Below are 22,276 nucleotides of genomic sequence, written 5' to 3' on the forward strand. Positions count from 1 at the left end.
GTAAAAGTTAGATGACATCAAAGACACGACATCGTATTTGCTTGCTCACATTTTTATTATACCGGGTGATCGTAAAAATGTTGGAAAAACGAGAGAACACTAAGGATATGCGTTGAGAAGTAGTCGTATAAGAAGAAAAAGTGACAAATTCAAGGCACTTTACTGTCACGATATTCGCCAAGTTCAGCTTTGTCAACGCAACCATAAAACCACCCAACGTCTATCAGAGAAACGTTTCTATCTTAACTCTCTCTCTCCTTCTCTTTCTTTCTTAAAAAGAAAGAACACAAATATAAAGAAAGACTTTTTAAAAAAAGGATCGAAGAAAGTGAAAGAAAAGAGAACATGAGTCAAAGAAAAGAAAAAGTAAAATCATAAAAAGGAAATCACGGGAATATGGTAGAAGGAACGCAGGTTACTTATTCTATCATGTTACAAACTAAAATCTAAACACACATTTACACACATACACACACACACACACATATATGCACTTTTAAATTCATACATTTATACAACAAAATATTTCTAAATAATTCATACTGTTTTTTTAAAATGAATAATACATTTACATATCTGTTTTTTTTTTTTATATATTTGAAGCCATACATAGCCACATGGTGTCCCGTATGTGATAAACGTGTTAGTGATAAAGGAAAAGACACCGAAAGACTTTTAAAACACTTTAGAAGAAATCATTGTAAAATATCCTTATCACAACGACCGGATAATAATAATAGTCAAGTAAATGTTGATTTATATTTAATATTTAACCCTCCTTTTCTCCACATCACATGATTTATTTCTGAAATAATCAAATGAATCGTTATTTTTTTTATTAATTTTTCTTTTCTTCATCTTCTTTTTTCTTCTTTTCTTTTCTTTTCTTTTCTTTTCTTATTACCCTAAACGTCGACCAAAAGAATTTCTATTGGCAAGTAAAAAAGAAGATTGTGTTTGATTTTTAGTAGAATGCGAAAGAGATCTCCAACCCCTTAACATTAGTTTCTTTATTGCTATGTGTTCAACCTTTCCAACCAACCCTCTTTTGCTCTTATCACCCCTTCTTTTCCTATTCGTGGAACATTCTAAAACCGTGACTCGCCTCTTTTACCTCGTGAAACGTATAAAGTCTTGAAATGGACGCAAAAGATGGGGGAACAAGAAAACCATCCTTATTCTTCTTCTATTCTTTTTCTTTTTCCACTTTCTTCCCTCTCATAAAACTCGTCGAACGAATGCCGAGCGTGAAAAGAATTCCATGGGTATCGTCGCGAGAAAATCGATCTTTACGAGATGCATTCCCATAAAGGTTCACATTTCTGGTAGAAATAATTTATTCGTTTACGTCTTTGAATCATTCTACCAACATAGTTATTTTTTTTTGTAGTTTCTTAAACGCTTAACCTCTCAGGCACTGCACGCCCCTATAGTGGCTTTCGTGAATGCCATATTTCGGTACGAAGCGTCATTATAATGGCTCTCGCGAATGTCATCTTCCGATACGACGCGATACTTTAGGGGCTTTCCCGGATGCCATCTTTCAGTACGAAGCGCCACTGTAGTGGCTTTCACGAGTGCCATCTTCTGATACGACGCGCTACTATAGGGACTTTCGCGAATAACCTCTTTTAAAATTCATATAATACATAATTTTATTATTAATTATTAAAGTATATTGTTTAATTTAAAGTATAGTTGTATCATTTCTTTAAAAAAATTATAATTTTATCATAAAAAACTTTATTTAAATATATTCTGATAGAAAAACAGCCCCGAGTAAAATTCAGCAGTGTCAATGAGGTTAATAAACAATTGTATGTTTTATATTTTTATTTTTTAATTATATTTGGTTATCATTATTATTATTATTATTTTCTATCTTTGTCTATAATTTTTAATTTATTACATATTTTTTTTTATTATTGTAGGATAATTTAGAACAAATTTTGAAATTATCAAGTTGCACTAAACAAACTACAGCTACTACAGTTTCTAATAAAAGGCAAAAGGATAATACAAGAATTTATTCAACACGTGGTATAATTATATTAATAATATGATTGTTATTATTAAAGTTAATTAATTGTAAGATTATGTCAGATATATAATTATTTTCTTTTTTTTTGTTTTTAATTTTTATTTTAAGTTGACACATGGAGGTCACACGACGAGAAAAAGACCTGTCCTCAATGCAAAAAGGTTGCCGTACCAACATTGCACACGCGCAGACACAAATTGACGACGTCTCATATAACAGCGATTTGCCTTCTAGGGTAATTATTAAATAAATATTTATACATTAATCATTATTTTTACAACTTTGTTCTCGTATTTTACCAATTCATTTTTTATTTTTATTATCCTCGAAAAATGTTTCTTTTTATTTCTTTTCTTTTTTCGTCGTAAAGTTTGCAAATTTACATTTAACATTGATTAATATAAAATATCCAATTTTTAATAATTCTTTCTACAATTCTAACCTATGAGATACAATTACTATTAGATTGGCAACTAAGTCATTGCTAATTTTAAAAAGCCACCTATCGACAAAACTCGCAATTAATTACCTCCCAACTCAATATAAAAATATACCGCGTTTATGCAACTTCTTATTTATAATTGGTACATTTTTTTTTTTATTTAAATATTCCACTCATTTTTTTTTATCTTTCATAAAAAAAAAATACTTTTCTTTTCCTTCCCATATGCATTTTACTCGTTGCTTTTATTTTATTCCTACTATTATTTAAAAAAAAAAACAAAAAACAAAACAAAACTTGCGGCAATTGTGAAAAAGAAGAGACGTGGAGGTTATAGGGAGGAGTGAGGGTAGTTGAGAGGGGGTTGGTAGAAGCATTTAAAAGCGGAGCACGATAAAACGAAAGAGGGACACGCCTCTCGGAGTTTTTGGTCAGTGCACGAATCCCAACGATTAATTTTCCGTTTTCCACGAGAGTAAAAGAGAGAAAGAGGAGAGTAAACGAGAGAGAAAGAGAGAGAGAGAGAGAGAGAGAGTCCCCGGGCAAGAGATTAATGACGAAAGCCTGGGTCACAAACTTAAGCTCCAACTTGTCAGTTTTATCCCTGACAATCGTCCCTATCCCTCCTCTTTTAAGCAAAGCTTTCGAAAAGCACCATTGATTCTATCCGTAATTAATGATTTTTCCAATTTAACCTATATATATATATATATACATCTATCTCTCTCACTCTGTAAAGCAAAAGAAGTCACGAACACACGATGTAATTTATTATTATTACTTTTTCGGAACATTATTAAAAAAAAAAAAAAAAATTCAATGAGAATAAATTTGAACAAATGAAAAATATTCCAACTTTTCATACAAATACGTTTTTTGTTTTATTTTTTTTTAATTTTGTTTTGTTTTGTTTTGTTTTGTTTTATCTTTTGCGTTGATTGGAAATTGTAATTTAGAAAAAAAAAAAAAATGAAATAGGAAAAAGGGGGAGAAAAACAATTACAACTGTCGTTTGTGCGACAGATGTTGGCCATTTTGTTTTATACCGTTAATGAAACGCACGAAGAAGATTCGCATGATCTGTCCGGCCTGTGGATACGTTTACGGGACTTACGAATATAAAAATAACAACCTGGCTCCTTCTTGTCAACCGGATTCCGAGAATTCGCAAGTTCGACTGCCATCATCTTCTTTATCATCATCATCATCTTCTTCTTCTATTTCTATTTCTACTAAGAAGAAGAATTCGTCATTGTCGAAATTAAATTAATTCCGATTGAATAATATTCAACCTGATAAATATATTTTTGATGATTTTATTATTTAATAAAATAATTTACAATCATTTTGGTTATTTTTTTTTATAGTCCTATTAGAAAAAAAAAAAAAACAAACAAAAAAGAAAAAATGTTTGAAAGAAACGTTAGTTGATTAATAATTTTTTTTTTGTTTTGTTCGTTTGAAAATAATTCTTCAGAAAATAAAAAAAAATAAAAAAAAAAATAAAAAAACAAAAAGATCAGCATCTAGAAACGGATCGTAAATTTTTATGAAAGTTCATCTTTTTTTTTTCTTTCCTTTCTTTTTTTTTCGTTCCACTTTCAAGGAGAGAGAGAGAGAGAGAGATAAATCGATGAAAAGGATGAAGAAGAAAATAAAAAAAAAAAAAATCTCTCTTCTTTAATTTAAACCCCGAAACGAACGAAATCTTACGCATGGAAAATTACGTTAATTATCCGTGGAAATAATTATAACGACGGCTAATCTCGTCGTTTATTCTAAAAGAACGGCGTTTTAATGACGTCACGGATAAATTTATAATTTTTTTAGAAAATGTTCATACATTTATATGCAACAGAAAATAGAATGCGATCGGTCAATAGACAAAACCAAAATATGTTCATGGATATGTGGAACGAGGTTGTCCAAAAATATTTGGCCCTTTGGAAATGATAAAAAAAAACAAAACGTTTATTCTACCAAAGGTTTGTAATATTATAATTATTATTTTTATTATTATATTTTTTTATCATTTGTTTTTTTTCTTCCTTTTTTATATTATTAATCAAATTAAATTAGTAAAATTAGATTAGTACGAGTTAAATGTACAATTTTCTTTATTCTTTGACACCAATATTTAATTTTATTTTATTTAATTAATTTTAATTAATATTTTTCCAATATAAAATAATTTTATAAAGTATTATAAATAAATAAATATATATTTATTAAATTATATTATATTAATATACTGTAAAATATTACACAATTATATAATATTTATTTATAATTTAATATATAAATAATAATAATAATTTAATATTATTAATAAATATAAATTTATATTTATAATATATTTTATTATATTATATTAATATATATGCATATGTAATTTCTAATTAATATTTTATCTATAAAATTACTAAACTATTAATCATTATAATTAAATATAAATGTAAATATATATTTATCTAATATTTGTTTTATATCAAACAGTGGAAACTTGGAGATATCATCACGAGAGTTTACTGTGCCCAGTATGTAATGAACACATTGTACCAATAATTCTCACAAAAAGACAACAATTTTCCAGCTCGAGATTTGGAGCTACTTGTTTGTTAGGGTTAGTTATCTCTACTTTCAATATTATCTTTCTTTCATTCCTTTCATCTCCTATTTCTATAATTTCATTTTCCAATGAAATTTATATCAAAGGAAACCTTTTGAATGCAACCATTATATATATATATATCAATGTTAATAAATAGCCGAAGGTAATTTTCAACACGTCACGAACATTTATCTCTGATAAATTCGAAATCGATCTAATGATAAAAACAAAATGAGTAATACATTTGTATCATTATAATTATCACCATCACCATCGGCATTATCATCATCATCGTCATCATCATGATAATTATTATCTCTCTTCCTCTTTCTCATAGCTTTAAGCGAATTTCAATGTAGAAAATCATTAATTAAAATAGTCCTTGTATGCGCGTGTATATATATATATATATATGTCAGTAAAGTCTTCAATACGTGACAATGCACCACCACCAATACCCCCACCACCACTACCACAATGACGTTCGCTTTTCAGATGTTGGCCATTGTGTTTGATGCCTCTGATGTTGAGTCAGGAGAGACAAGCAAGGCTTGTGTGTCCGTTTTGCGGACATAATTACGGAAATTACGTAAAGCCGGAAAATAAAAGCAACGATTCAAGCTTTTGGCATACTCCTCCTGATGGTGGACAACAACGATTAGGTGAAATTATGAACCACTCCAAATTGAATCGTCCCAATCAACGGGAATCTAATTTCCAACCTAATTTCAAATTGGATTTATTTGGTTGTCAAGAATTATGGGAGGTGAGTGGTAGAATATTTTTTATGAATAAATAATAATATTTGTTAATATGTTAAGTGCTTGTATAAATTTCAAAGTTGTCACACATGCATACACAAGTATATTTATTATTTAAAACATTAGACATGTTTTCAATGATTAGTTTGAAGTTTTCAAAGAAATAATTATTATTATAGTCGTTAGTTTTCAATTGACAATTAATACAAAAATGAACTTTCATCATTGTATATATTTGTCGTTAAATAATAGATTATCGAGAAACTAAAATACAAACATTTCATTGTATCGAAGTATATATTTAAACGTTAACTGTTTCAAACACTATTTCGTATAGTACAAACAGAAGTTAACTTCTTTGCAACAAAACTCGGGTAAACAAAATTTCTGTTATACGAGTAAAGAAAAAGGGGATTAACTTTATCCTACTTTGTTGTGTTGTGTCGTATTCGTCGTCGTAGTATCGTACTTCTTTCGTGAACGTTTAACGATTCGAAACAGGTGCAGGACGCTTCTCAGCAAACAACAGGCAACGCCAAAGAAAAAGAAAAGGAAGTTGAGATAGAAGAAAAAGAAAAAGAAGAAGAAGAAGAAGAAGGAAGAGATGCAAGTGTTCCAAAAGTTTTCCAGAATCTTTTCAAAGAGACAATGTCCCAACATTCGGAAGGTTGCATCTTTTGTTCGAGCCAGGTCACACCAGATCGTTGCTATGAGAAACAACATTTTGAATTATCTGACCTAGATTATGATTCCAATTGGTCAACCTATAATAATAATCATTATAATCAACATCATAATCATCATCCTTTCATTGTTCATCGAAAAACACGATTGTACGATTAAATTTATGATTAACCAATGAAAACTTTTGTTAAAATGATATATTTATTTTCTATAAATGAATAATATTGACTTGTAAAATTAATGACTCGTTTAATAATGATTTTTATTTTGTTTTATTTTCTAAGAAAAATAGAAAGATGTTAAATGAAAATAATAATAATAAAAAAAAAAAATGAGTAATCAAGAAAAGTGATAGTTTAAACATTGGATAAAACCGATTCATTAACAAGTCGTTGTTTCGTACAAATACAGTTTCTTATTGGTAAATTCGAAACTAGAGAAGAAGAAGAAGATGAAGAAGCTTGACTAGTTTGGAAACATGCTTCTAAACTTAAATAACAAGTACTCTTAGGGCAAATAGTTTTGCTTTGAACACTCTATCAACTGTTTTACTGGTAACCTTCTCTTATAGGACGAATAGTCAAACCATTTGTAATAGAGTTTGAATTTTAAGATTTAACTTTGATCTTCAAAGAGTAAAAAAACACATCTACAGAAGGTGAGTAATTAAAGGGATCAAAAGAAATAAAATAATAAACGAAAGAAATTCCAGTACAATTTAAAAATTATTACAGTTAGAATTGATGATATCATTCATCAAAATCATTTGTAAAACATTCTGTTTTTAATATAAAGTAAAAAATGATTATAATTGTTTGAGACTCGTGAATGAAATAGAATCGAACTTTTAGGTTAGAATTGGTGATGGTGGTGGTGTACTACTCAACCCATTGTTAAAAGCTATAACTTAAAGAGGATTTAACAATGGACAAAGAACGAGAGAACAAGTACACAAGAAGAGAACATAAACGATATATATATAGAGAGAGAGAAAGAGAGAAGAGAGAGAGAGAGAGAGAGAGAGAGAGAATGCCAACGTAATTCGTCTTTGCCGCGCGAAACTTCAAGATAGCTGGTTTCTAACGAGTATGGTTATACCGTTCTCAAAGAAGTTCCCGGATACGCTTATCTAAACAGTTGGGTTATACACTCTGAAAGATCGTAAATTATGCGTTAAGATTCATGCTAAGCGAAACGTATAATATAACGTGTGTACTACGACTTATTTTTTTTTTTACCTACTTATTTTAACAATATCATATAAGGGTTTTAAAAAGGTATAAATTTAGTAGCATTGAATAATAAAATAAAGATTAAGTATAGTTATAATTGTTCAAGATATTCTATTAAGATTATTAAGTATGAAACGTTTGATTATTCTTATTAATTTTAATTAGAAATTAGACTATTGCATATTTGATGAAAAGTAAAAAAAAATAGCTTCATTATTTACTTATTTTAGTAATATCAAATAAGGATTTTAAATAGATATATAAATCTAGTAGCATTGAATAATAAAATAGAAATTAGTACAACTATAATTGCTCAATATATCCTTAAGTATTAAACTTATGATTACTCTTACTACTTTCAATTAAAAATCAGATCATTTCATATTTAATGATCCTAATAACTTACTTTTATTAATTTTATCTTATTTATATCGATTACTATTCTATTCAATTTCTTTTTTTTTAAATTATCGATATACAAGTGAAGACGGGGTCATCTCCAGGGGGAGTTAGCTACTCTCTCTCTCTCTTTCTCTCTTTTTCTCTCGTTGTCATCGAATGCCAGTCGCACGTTCGCAAAATCCAATCGGTTGAGCGAGTAGAAAACCGAGAAAGAGAGAAAGAGAGGAAGAGAGCATGAAGGAGAGTTCACGTTGCTCTCTTTTCAAGTTTTTCTCGAGTGTAATGACACAGAGAGAGAGAGAGAGAGAGAGAGTGAGAGAGAGAGACTTCTCGAAGCTAGCACGTATCGGGCATAAAGCGATCAAACCAATCTCAACCATGATCTCACCGTTGGACAAGAATCGATAGGGTGGACAATACGTGTATGTATGCACGTGTACATATATATGTGTATATGTATAGGTATCTGACCCTCTTGAGTATACTTCGATAATTTGATTCCCTCAGTTTTTTTTTTTTTTTATAGGATGCTCTAGCTACGCGTTGCTGTGACTTTGTTAAAAAATGTTCATTTAATATAGTTTTAAGCGATTTAGTAAATTAAAATAACGCATAAAATAATAATACACAAAAAAAAAAATAGAAAAAGTAAGGTTAGTTATGTCAAATGTGAATCTGAAAAAAACGTAAAATAATAGAATTGTAATACAATGTCATCTATTGAATTTTAACAGAACCTAGTGACTTAGATAACCTCAAAATAATAGTAAAATAATAATAAATATATATTCTAAAATGAAGTTCATTGGAAACCCACAATTTAACATTGAAATTTTATTGATAAAAATATAAATAAAAAAGGAAATTAATATTAATGAGATTTAAATAACATACTAGCCGATAAAATTTCAATGATCTTCTACTTGTATTATCTCACGATACCAAGGATGATCAAGAATAAAAGAGAAAGAAAGAGAGATAGAAGAAGAAAAAAAAACCTAAAATAATACTCGACTACTGAATTACATCCTTAACGGATCAGCGAATTGGTGCTCTCTTCATCAACGTCCGAGTCACGACGTATTCCGACAAATGTAACAGCACTCGTTCCGTAAACTAACCGTGGGAATCGATAGGAGTAAAAGCTATAAAATACCATGTAAAAAAGAGAGAGAGAGAGAGAGAGAAAGAGAAAGAGAAGGATATTACTACTACCACTATTGCAATTACTAATACTATTATCCTTACTTCATCTATAAACACGTAGATCAAATCGTACACCTCGAATCGATCGTTTCAAAGTGAAACACAATGGTGGTAATGGTGAAGGGGGAGAAACCAGAATATATTTTTGTTCTTTGTATTATTAGGATGGATCATGAAAGAAACGTTGAGAGAATTTTGTAAGAAAGTCTGTAAAATTAGCATTGCTAAACTTTCCTAACTTCCTTCACCACCTTTCTCCTCCTAACTCTTACTGTTATTCTCTTTCTCATTTCCTCTGCATCTTTTTTCTTCTTGTTTTGCATCTATTTAGACAGATTTCTCTATGAACGATTTCTTCCTATTCCATTCTTTCTCTTAACGTTATTCTCATCTATATTGCAAAGGGGTTTCTTCTTCTTCTTCCGTCGTTTTCCCTTCTTCTCTCGATGTTATCCTTCGGTAACAGTGTCTCTCCCTTTTTCTACTATACCTTGGCCAGTTGTTCTCGCACGCTTCGCTGACCACGGAACACACCGACCATCCAAGAGAGTAGTCTGCGGCTTCATTCGACTTCTACTCGACTCTTTTATTTGTTTTTTTGTTGCTTTATTTCTAGCCATGTTGTACTGTTAACCACACGTAGGGTCAACCTTCGACGTATCCGTAATCTATGCTCTCGTAGTCCCCCTTCGTAGTATACGAACACCTACGATACGCTAATCCCTAAAGGTTGCAACGCATGGAATCACCATTATAAGATTCGATCTTAGAATGGTGTATATCTTTTATCGATTGTAAGATAAAACATGATTTTAGATTTATCTTAGAAACTCGTTTACATTTTTTTTTTTATTATTATTTTTATTACTTTTATTTCATATTTTATTTTATAGCTAGGATAGATAGGTTGGTAGGTTAGGTAGGTAGGTAGGTAGGTAGGTAGGTAGTTTAGGTTAGGTTAGGTAGGTAGGAAGGTACTATAAAGATAATATCGTTTAAAAATGATGTATCATAACTGAGAGAGAACCCAAGCCCTTCTCCTCCTACCTTTCATCTGATGATAGATATTTTTTTTTATGTAAGAAAATAAAGATACTTTATTACCTATTCATATATATATATATATATATATATATATATATTTCTTATCGTTTAACCTTATCAAAGAAAATTTGTATATCGAAAATATAGAAAGTTCTTTCCTCTGGTAAGATTTAAATGTCGGGATTTTAAACTGTGCTAATGCGTAATCCGTCTGAAACACATAACAGAGATGGTCTAAGGGCGATTTAAGGAGTGTGTAGGTAAAGTTATGAATAAGCTTCCACCTAGTAGAGGTTAAGCTTTATGTTATTATATCTATATATATACATGGATATACATTGCAGGGGTCCGGAAGGAATTAGCTGAGAGTAATTCTCGGTTGAGTCGCGAAAACCCAGTCATGACGTTATATGTACATTGGATTTGCTTATTTATATATATATATATGCATGTGTGTGTGTGTGTGTATTTATGTTTAAACTCAAAATATATAAAACGTTTAAGAAAGATTGTCCTACAAATGTTAAATAAATTTAGAAAATTAATAAAAATAAAACAATTAAAAATTGTTAGTTTTACAAACTAGTTGAGTATAGTACAAAACTAGTAGACTAGTAGACTAGTAGGCTAGTACAAAATTAGTAGATTATATACTAAGAAAACTTAGCAAAAATTAAAAATACAAATTTGTGAATAATTATTTGATTTAGAAAATGTTCTTAAACCTTTTTTTTTTCGTGTTCAAAACATACCTGTGCTTGCGAAAGTGCAAACGGTGGTTAGCGATAACGTTATCAACTAGGCTTTGTTGAAAAGGTAGAGAATTCTCACTCCGTCTCTCTCTTTCATTTACCAAGTCTAATCTTAACGACGATAATGAGTCAACTCCGGTTTAATTAGGATCAGAACAGACACCTAGGTACACACAGTCTTCCTTTTCGTCTCTGTCTCTGTTGTTGCACCATCGTCGTCACATTTAACGTTCTTCTTCCATCTTACTCTATCTTGTACAATTACTATACGTGGTACTTTGAATATTTACAGAGTAAAGATTAATTAATCCTACTTTGAATATTCCTAGAATGCAAGTTGGTAAATAACGTGAAACATTTGACATTAAATAATTGGCTAATGAAAATATACATATATATATACATCTTGATTAAAAAATTATACATTAGTTTATTAAATATAATTAGGTAAATTTGTTGAATGAACAAATCTTTTGCATAAGACTAAAAATATGTTACAAAAAAAAATAAAAATAAACGAAGAAAATTAAATTGTGTGTGTGTGTGTGTCCTACATATTTTACATTTTATTTGAAATAAATATTAATAAAAATGTAAAGAACAGTGTTGATGCAATAATAAAAAATAAAACAAATAATTCTGAAAAGTATTCAGACTAATGATAAATTTTTTAAAAATAATTTAAACACAATCCAGTTTGTTGAGATTGATTATATTAATAAAAAACATCTTTAGTTTAAATAATTAAAAAAAGAAGTTAGAAAACTTAAGTCCCTTAGGTGTATACGCGATATCAGGTATCTCTCTCTCTCTCTCTCTCTCTCTCTCTCTGTCTTTCTCTCTCTTAATGTTGCGGTTAACCACGGGTAAACTTCCTTAATAGCAAACTTCTATCAGTTTGTCGATAAACTTTGCGACTCAGGCTGCCTACGGAAACTTCAAACGTTTAACGAATTTTGCTCTTCTTCTCTTTTTTTCCCCAAAATAAATAAACAAAAAAAGAAAAGAAAATCAAGTAAAATAAAAACATACAAGAATTGTTTGTTCATAATCTTTACTCATTTTGTATATAATATAATCTTCCCCCACCCCTAACCTTCTATAGCAAAAAAAAAGGTGGAATAATAAATTCATTCGGAAGGAATAAAATCATTTGAAGGGGTGGGCGATGGAAGAAATAGATTGTTTATAGCATAAACGTTTCTTTCTTTATTTATATATTTTTTCTCCCTTCTAACAAACCCTTCATCCACCCCTTTACTATCTTCTTTATTTCACGAAAAGGGAAAAGAAGAGAAGACTCTTCGATTTTGATATCCTATGCCGGTTACGAAGGCCACGTCTAAGTTTATGGGGTATTGGGATTATATCATATTTTATTAGGAGCTGTTGCTCACAGCTGATACCAAGGGGAACCTCACCACTTTCCGATATTGCTTCTCAACGGTGCTTCGATTCTTTCCGACCAATCCCCTACCCCACCCCAACCCCTTCTCTTCCTCCTCCTTCTTCTCTCAAAGTATCCCCTACCCCAACCCTTTTTTCTTCTTCTTCTCCACTCTGATATCATCTTTTGCCATATCTCGAAATTTTTCTTACAAATCATTTTGCAGTTGAAAAATTCTCCTCTTTTCTAACTCTAAGGAGTTCATACACTCCATAAGAGATATATTTATGCTTAATAATTGCAATTACATATACATATATACATATTAACACAGACATGAAAAGAAAAAGATAAAATGATAGTAGAAATGTAAGCATGATAAGTTTATAGACAAATTTGTTACTAATTATGACGATTAGAGTAATGTAAAAGGCAAACGGAGCTAAAACTTTTCCAAGTGAACATTTCAAAGGGCCCAAGAGAAATTCCCTTGGCTTTTTCATCTTCCACTTCCACTTCATCTTCCTCGTCCTCATCCTCCTACTCGCAAAGAGGAATAATTACATTTACATTTGATTTAAAAGCTTCCGTGATATATCAGCAAACCGTAACGAATCGTCGAAAAGGGGGTAAGTTCTACGAACTCGCTAGTCAACAAGAACAACTTTCCTGACATCTCAGACACCCGGTATGTGAGAACCAAGCTAGCTAGCTAGATAGTTGGCTATAGAGAAACGAATGAACGTACTACGTTACAGTAGAACGAACACAAGGAATGTCGGTAGCAAGAATTTTTGAACCGGGGGGGGCTAATAACGCGTAGATTGACACGGCCAACAATGCCGTTATTTGTTAGAAGGTATCAGAAAGATGAGAATGAAAGGAATGATAGAAAGGAAATTGAGAGATCGCTAAAGGTCCCTATGATTCTTTAAACTATTCCATTTCCTATAACATCTTTGCTAAAGTTTGACTTTCAATATACCTTTTCCTAATTTCAATTTATTTTTTATACTTCCAATTATTTCAATACACTTTACTAATTTCAAATAATTTGTTATAATTCAAATTATTTCAACACATAACCTTAAATATATTGGGTTGGCAAGAAAGTAATTTCAGTTTTCTAGTGTGAAATAAAAAACTCTATTTTTACTTTTATTTAAGTTTATTTAAAATTACACAGAATTTGTTTCAATAGAAACCTAAAAGTGTCAACTACCAAACCTCAAAAAAAAAGTTCAAACATTAACAAAAGAATATCGAAACAAACATAACGCTATCTATTGATACAAGCCGAAATTACTTTCTTGCCAACACAATATATATATATATTTACTATTAGATTAAATTAAAAGTAAGTATTTTCTATCAAAAAAAAAAAAAAAAAATTACAATGAACTCGATTGTACTACCCGTTGTTCGTCCTTTTCACGTATGAGAGGATCCTTTCATATCCTTGTTCGATTCTTCGAACAAAAGAACTACGAGACTTCTTCTGCTCAAATGTGTTCATTGAAGAAAAATGGAGAAATGGATGTGGGTACTTCTTATTTTACAAAAATGCAACTACTACTTTTCAATGTGAAACGTTCGTGAAAAAAGTATTATTATTATTGTTAATAAAAAAGAAAATGTTTAACATGTGTAAACATCATGTGTAACATGTGTGGTTATAAATGTTGATGTGTTAATACATGTGTGATAAAATCATGTGTAATAATGTTTTATAATTTTGAAACTTTGAAAAAGAAAACAAAAGAAGAAAAAGAAACAAAAGAAAAAGAAGAAACAGAAGAAGAAACAAAAGAAAAAAAGAAACAGAAGAAGAAACAAAAGAAAAAAAGAAATAGAGGAAGAAACAAAAGAAAAAGAAGAAACAGAAGAAGAAGAAGAAAAAGAAGAAGAAGAAGAAGAGTCACGTCACCGTGATATAAGGAAAACGTTTAAAACGATGTGGTGTGTGTGTGTTGGTGGTTCTTTGTTAAACGATCTAGAGACGTTTCTATCGTTTCGAACAATACGTTTCTTGTTCTCTTTCTCTTTCTCTCTCTCTCTCTCTCTCTCTTTTTCTCTCTATCTTCAAGTTTCCTACGTAACCATTTCTTGTGAAGCTTTTTCGAGCGTAGAAGAGAGGAATGAAGTTTCTGAATAAGCTTCTTCTTCTCTCTTAGTTCACGTTGTCGACATTGCGTATCTAACCAATGAGATTTAAACTCGTGTTTCCTGCGAAGAATTGTGTTAAAAGAAAAGGATACCAAAATTTACGTAACAATAGCAAATAGCGTTTATGTTATCCTTTGATAACAAGAGGTGGTTTTGTAGCAAAGAGGAAAAGGGTTGAACAAGGTTCCCCAATACACATATATATATAAATTGTTCTCACTGTCTCTTTCTATCTTTCCCTTTTTCGTTTGATAACGCTTTCATTAAAAACAGCCTGAAATTAATTAAACGCCAACGCAGATAGGATTTTACATAACGAGTCGATGAATGCGAGGACGACCGGGTGCTTTGAAACGGCCCCCAAGCGCTTTTCATGGATAAAAGAGCTACCAATAATTTATCAAACTTATTAACGTTCCTATGGTAAACCCCCAAAAAAGAAAGAACAAAAAATAAAACAAAAATTGCCGCCACATTTCATTAGCATGGGAAAACCACCAACACCATTACCCCCACCACCACCACCACTTACCTTATGACCAAATAATTTTCGTTATTAATTAATAAATGAACTGTAATAATAGACTGTTGTATTATTTGTCATCAGGTTTAATATTGTTCCTGGTATTATTTCAAATAGATAATAATGTTAATTGTTATAATCGTCTTTTGTTTAATTAAAATATATTTCTGTCAAGTGATTTAATAGTTCATATGACGATTAATGAATACAATAATAAAATAATAATTAATAAAATAGAACAAATTTGACGAATTGAAAATAAAATAAAAAACAGACAAAGATTTGACCTGGAATTTGTTAAAAATTACAAAATAAAAGTAATTATTATTTTAATAACGATTTGTTTTTTTTTTTTATTAACCATTGAATAAATAAGAAAATAAAATAACCGATTAAAGTAACGCAACAAGAGCATTGTGATGAACGATCGATATTAAAACGTTGGTCAGATTTATTTCAAGATACCTCTCATCGTGTTTCATCATTTAAAGATGAAAAGTGTAAATTAAAGATACGCGTTAACGAGTTTTTCATCGATAGTCAAAGATTATTTTTAAATGGGGCCATTCCAGCGATGTGATTGAACTCTTAATGAGTGTTTTATACCCGTTGGTATTTTAAAATGAATTTTCAAACCAATACGTACCAATACGGTTCTATAAAATATCATCAATTTTCATTTATTTTCAACCGAAATTAAGGTTCTTTGTTTTTTTATTTTTTTTCTCCTCTAGGGATTAAAGATTTCATATATATCATAAAAATATTTGATTAAAGGAAATTAGATACCTTGATGATAAACAATTTAATAACTTCTCGATATTTTTACTCGAACCCAGTAAATATTTGTTCGAAAAATTCAACGATAAAAACAGTCTTGATTAAAAGAAAGAAAAAAAAGAAAAGAAAAAAGAAATCAAAAAGAAGGAAGAAATCTTAGGCGGTTTTTAAAAAGCAGCTGTTATAATACGCCAGTGAATTTTACCTTCATTTTGTTTCTTTTTCGATTTTATGATCAGCCATTATCGTAAAACGAAGTATAATTCGAGAATTTCGAGATGGTTCCTGAAATGCCAGGCACAAAAGTGCTGATGAGTTTTTAGGTGAAAACGAAATGGCGTGAGAGATTACAACTAAAATCAAATTTCGATTTTATTATGTTACTTTGAAAGAAATGTCTTCCATATTTTCAACCATAATTCATTTTCCCCCACTCCTACTCTTACTTTTTTTTCATTTTTTTATTTTCGATAGAAAGAATATTTATCGACACGAGAGACTATATTTCATATTATTGCCAGTGAAATAATTTTAAATAAATAATATCTTAACAATGTGTACGTGTATATGTATGTGTGTGTATGTGTGTGTGTGGTGGAGCGTGTTGTTCGAGATAACCGAGATTGTTTTGAAACAAAAAAGAAATAAAAGGGTTATAGAAGAAGAGATAAAGAGAAGAGGGGAAATAATAGGGAGAAAGGGTTGGAGAGGGGTAATGGAGAGGGGTGGGGGAGAAAAATCGTATTAATTTACGAGTCTGCTATACGTCAATGATTATCGGATGTGATAATTCCTCACCGTTTAATCCATACTGTGTGTTAATAATCCCCAGCATCGATGTGCAACACGCTTCAATTCACCTACCTGTAAAAAAAAGAAAAAACAAGAAAAAAGATTAAAACAAAAAAACTGAATACATAAAAAAGATGAACGATCGTTATGGGATTTTGGGATTTGAAGAATGGTTTAAATTTTCAACGTTAAAAAAAAAAAAAAAGAGAAAAAAGAGCTAAGTTTAACGAAACTTTCTTTCGTCGTTAAAACTTTTCCCCAAAGGTAAATGGAAAATTAATCAATTTTGCAAGTCAATGTAACCTCATTTATTCAACTTGCACACAGAGCGAATAAACGTAGGCAAGAGAGTATTTCTACCATAATTAGGAGAGATAAAGTTTCCCATATATCTTTATTCTAAAATAATATATTTCTTTTATATCATATTCATAATAAACTTGAAAGAAGAAAGTTAGTCAAGATGCTAACAACTTTTCTTCTTTGCGTATAGTTTTAAGGTGAATAATCTTTTCTTGAAATTACGTTCGATAGATCATTTTTTTTTATAAATGTTCCTTCAGAGAAACAATAAAGGAATAATTCTAAATGTGAAGAGAAAAGATCAACCAAAAAGAGAGAGAGAGAGAGAGAGAGAGAGAGAGAGAGACAGACAGATAGTGCGAAAGGGTGGAAGGGGAAGGATAAGGGGGTAAAATTCAGCTACAGTTCTCGCGGGTAGAACTTTAATGGTAAAGTTGTCCGCGACTGTCTTCGTGATAAGTTCATAATACGGCAACCTCTCGACTTGCTATTGATAACCGGTGTGCCGTAAACTTTGAAACGAGTGAGCATCCAAGCAGAGAGGAAGAGTCACGCCATTTCGGTCTAATAGGTTTCACAGTTGTGTGTGGGACTATCGTAGTACGCTAGACTAAACTTATGAAGTTTCGATTGTTCGGACTTCCTTCCCCTACTCTCTTACCATCTTACTCTTACTCTTACTATACCTGTCTCTGTCACTTTCGATTCTCTCTCTCTCTCTCTCTCTCTCTCCCTGCTTAATTCTTCATTCACAAACTACTATGCAAAGTTATCTATAATCATTATCATTTTATACAATTTATATATGCATGTGTAATAAATCAAAATTACGATTAAAAAGTTCTAATTTTAGTGTTCATCTTTTCATTGTAATGTAATTATTTTATTACACCTGCGTAATGATGATTTCAAGTATTAAATTATACTGAAATGTAAGTAGAAGGTATAAGAATATTAAAATAATTGTTAATTAATCGATGGGAATGTGTATTGATGTTTAAAAACACGAATTATATGATCGGAGTACCGTCCTTTTCGAAATTTACCTTCAAACTGACAGATCTTTTATCGCTCATGCGCAGTAATGACTTCGAGGCTTAAATTGTGCTGTACTGTAAAAAAATTGTATTAGATTACTAAAATAATTGTTAATTAATCGTTGCAAGTGTCTACTGTTGTTCAAAAGCTCGGAATTATTGATTTACGTACCGTCCTCTTCGAAATTCACCTTCAGACTAACGGATTGTCATCTGTCAAAATTCTTATATTCAACGTTGTTTATATGACTTTCCAAACATTGCACATGTGTGCTACAATAATAAACTACCTATTTAATATAATTTAAGATTCAAACGTTCAGATATTAACATTTGTTTGTATTCTAACCTATTAATTTTATCGCTCATGCGCAGTGATGACTTCGAGGCTTAAATTATGCTGTACTGTAAAGAAAGTGTATTAGATTACTAAAATAATTGTTAATTAATCGTTGCAAGTGTCTATTGTTGTTCAAAAGTTCGGAATTATTGATCTATGTATCCTCTACGAAATTCACTTTCAGACTGACAGGTTGTTCTCAGTGAATAAGATTATAACATTTACAATATATTATAAATATAATTACTAATCCTATAAATATCAAAGAAGAGTTAATAATTTCAATCGTTATCAAAAATAAAAAAAAAAATAAAAACAGCTTTCTCATTCTATCTCGAAGTGCAAATATCAAATCGATTTATTTGCAAATGAAGATCAAGTATATCGTTCACGTGGCTCGTATTATGGGTTGGTCATAAATCATGATCAATCACGTAGGATCTTATGTCGATATTTAATGGAATATGATTTGAGTTACGATCAAAGTTACAAGAATATCTTTCGTTGGTTTCTCTTCAACGATTAACATTATGAAAATTTGATTTTTATCATCCTGTTATGAATAATTGATACTTGTTCAAATAAATGAACGTTAACTCTTGTCAAATAAATGAACGTTAACTCTTGTCAAATAAATTCGTTAGATCGTTCAAATGTTTACAATAATTGTAAATAAATAAATGTCAAATGTCAATTGAAAAATTAAACGAACATTCTTTAAAAAAAATAGAAACACATTTCTTTCACATAATGTATTCTTCTCTTTCTTGAAAAAAGATATGATGTACTAGGTGAGGGGTGGTGGTGGGGTTGGGGAGCTTTTTGATCCTGTATCCAAAGGTAGACAGTTTAAGAAAATAATTAGTACTGTGAAATTTTCTCGTTACATATTCTATTTAGTTATTCACAAAGCAGACAAGATTCTTTGGTTTAATTCACGTAGATAGTAACACGGGAAAAGTCATACTTTGTTTGCTTAACAACAACTACACAAAGCTCTTAATATAAAATTCATAAAGTTTCTTCTTTGGTTAGATGATAAACGTGATAGTTTTCTTTTCTTTTCTTTACTTTACTTTTCTATTCTCTCTCTATCTCTCTTTCTCTCTTTCTGTTGAATGCATTTAATTCAGAAACGAGCAAAAGTTTATTTTCACGGACAGTTTCAAGCTTCCTTGACGCTTGCTTACGAAATTTGTTTTTATCTTGTTACGGATATATACACGTGCATACATTTAAATAAGAAGAAGATGTAATAATACATGTGCGTATTCGTACGTATGTGATCAAAAAAAGTGAGGTTATGTAAAAGAGATAGGAAAAAAAAGGGTTTACATAATTAAATATTTCATTTTAAAAAGGTTTAGAGGTTTTCTTTACTTCATGCTACCCTTCATTTTCTTTTTACCCTTGCACAGGATATTATAAATTTATTACATTTGTTGTTGAGCAATTGTAATTTCCTTTATTTCATTTTCTTCAAATCCAGTGACGAATTAAATGTTAAAAAAAAAAAAAAAAAAAATTATTTACAAAATAGAAGAAACAAAAGATAATAAAAGAAAAGAAATGAAAAGAAACTTACGAACAATCAACAATAATAGTCGAAAACGATCGTTGTTATTGGATTTTATCGAAGTGGGGAAGAGGAGAGGGGGTATAAAAGTAAGTAAGTAAGTAACTGTAACTGTAACCAAAGAAAAGAAAGATACTGAAAGAGATGTTTACGAGTGTTTACAACAGTTGTGTCCCGAGAGTCTTAAATAATCGAAGGAGGAGGGTAGAAGGGGGTGGGAAACTTGAAAGTAATCGATAAACAAGAAATACGTTTCGATTGGATACGATTGCCAATGAAAAAGTCTTTGAGTCTTTTCTTAAAAAATAATACAAAAATAAAAACATATATATATATAATCATAGAATTTAATGCTTATAGGAATAAAAAGAAATAACTTCAGTATTTTCTAGTAACAAAAATGAATTATATATATATATATATAGATTATATTGTTATATTATATAATTTTACTAGAGGATACTTTCGGTTTAGCATTGGTGTAGCTTTATTATTAAATGTTGTTTTATTATAATTCTAAAACTATTTAGTAAATTATAACAACACACAGATTATTACCACAATTAGAATGGAATACGTAAAATAATAATACATGAAAAAATATAAAAAGTAAGGTAATGTCGCATGTAAATCTGAAAAAAAACGTACGACGTGAATATAGCCAAATAATGAAATTCTAATACAGCGCCATCCACTGAAAATTTAAAGTACCTAAACACTTAGATAACCTATAAACAATTCTTAAATTAGTAATGAAAAAATAAAAAATAATCTGAATAATCCTTAACCGTTTTAATGCCACGCAATAAAATAAAATCACACAAAATACAAACAAATTTCATTAAAAAATAAAATCTAAAGAAAGAAATCTTCATTGGAAACCACAACAATGTTAAACTGAATTTTTATATATAAAGATATTGTTATGTCATATAATTATTGTTAACAAATTATATACAGATTATATTGTAATAGATTCTAACTTTAAAAATTATCTTATTCCCATTTCTTTACTCAATATGTTAGATGAAAGTTTAAGAATAGATGGAAATAAAATTACGTCCTTAAAAAAAAAAAAGAGAGAAAGAGATAAGTAAGAAAGATATGAATAAAGCTAGAGAAAGTCATGGATAAATTTCTCGTATATCTTACCGGTTATCTAGATAATATGATAGAAAGAAAAGAAGACTAAAAAAAAAATAATAATAAAAAAAATAAAAAAAATAAGAAAGACGATCGATCTTAAGAACCGCGGTTATTACCTGAGTAACATTAACGCTTATCACGAGCAATCTTAGGAAACCCCCTCCTTGTTTTCTTTTTTTTTTTTCATTCGATATTTTCTATTTGGGGAAAAGAAGAGAAAGAGAAAGAGAAAGAAAAAGAAAAAGAGGAAACTGGTGGAGCGAGAAGTTAAGGTTAAGAAGATTCGAAGTGGTTGAAGTGAAAGAAGAACAAGAACGAGAAGATGAAGAAGAACAAGCAGAAGAAGAAGAAGAATAACAAGAAGAAAGAAGAAGAAGAAGAAGAAGAAAGAAGAAGGAAGCTACAGAAGGAGGTAGAAATATCTCACGGAGCTTTCCGCTTGGGCATCAGCATGCCGGAAATCTCTCGTACGCACGATATCTGCCTTAACGCCTAACTATCGTGAGTATGCAGTTGCACGTTCAATCCCTTCCCTTCCCTTCCGTTCCCTTTCCTTCCTATCCTTTCCCTCTCTCTTTAGAAGAGAACCTCCTTGCCCTCTATCTATCTATCTCTCTATCTATCTATCTATCTATCTATCTATCTATCTATCTATCTATCTATCTACTATCTATTTATCTATCTATCTATCTATCTATCCCTTTCTCTCACTCATTCTATCTTTCACTCTTACCCTTTCTATCGTTTGCTATATGCTTGCAGTATATATACCTCTCTCTCTCTCTCTATTTCTCTTTCTATCTCTCACTTTGGTATAGCTCTAGGGTATGCATCCTCCTTCGTATGCGCGAGTTTACCTATGTATATGTATATGTATATGCCGTGTACTTCGCAAATTAGCACCTTACACGAGCATACAAATAAGCCACCTCCTCCTCTTCTTCCTCTTACAAACCTCCTCACCCCACCCTACGTGTTTCTCTCTCTCTCTCTCACTCTCTATCTCGATTTAAAGGCATATCTCTGGAGTACGAAGTCACACATTCGCTAG

General features: G+C 30.3%; 2 protein-coding genes across 3 annotated transcripts in view; one reads left to right on the forward strand and one right to left on the reverse strand.

Moving 5' to 3' along the window:
- The window catches only part of twin (CCR4-NOT transcription complex subunit 6-like twin), a 246,481-nt gene that overhangs the window by 149,906 nt on the left and 74,299 nt on the right, over nucleotides 1-22,276 (reverse strand). The gene's annotated exons all lie outside the window — the stretch shown is intronic.
- LOC149031138 (uncharacterized) lies at nucleotides 829-6,779 on the forward strand. Its single transcript, XM_089176629.1, has 5 exons — nucleotides 829-2,277; nucleotides 4,322-4,468; nucleotides 4,980-5,106; nucleotides 5,590-5,860; nucleotides 6,357-6,779. Exons 1-5 carry the CDS (start codon nucleotides 2,157-2,159, stop codon nucleotides 6,696-6,698), a joined length of 1,008 nt encoding a protein of 335 aa, XP_089032755.1. The 5' UTR covers nucleotides 829-2,156; the 3' UTR covers nucleotides 6,699-6,779.

Source organism: Polistes dominula, unplaced genomic scaffold (genome assembly GCF_049000335.1).
Source record: "Polistes dominula isolate Pdom_NZ unplaced genomic scaffold, Pdom_raw_medaka contig_80, whole genome shotgun sequence".
Lineage (NCBI taxonomy): Eukaryota > Metazoa > Arthropoda > Insecta > Hymenoptera > Vespidae > Polistes > Polistes dominula.

Coding starts and splice junctions, on each gene's coding strand:
- LOC149031138 (XM_089176629.1), top strand. CDS start 2,157: ATGGAGGTCACACGACGAGAAAAAGACCTGTCCTCAATGCAAAAAGGT. Junction 4,469..4,979: donor AAACGTTTATTCTACCAAAG/GTTTGTAATATT, acceptor TATATCAAACAG/TGGAAACTTGGAGATATCAT. Junction 5,107..5,589: donor GGAGCTACTTGTTTGTTAGG/GTTAGTTATCTC, acceptor TTCGCTTTTCAG/ATGTTGGCCATTGTGTTTGA.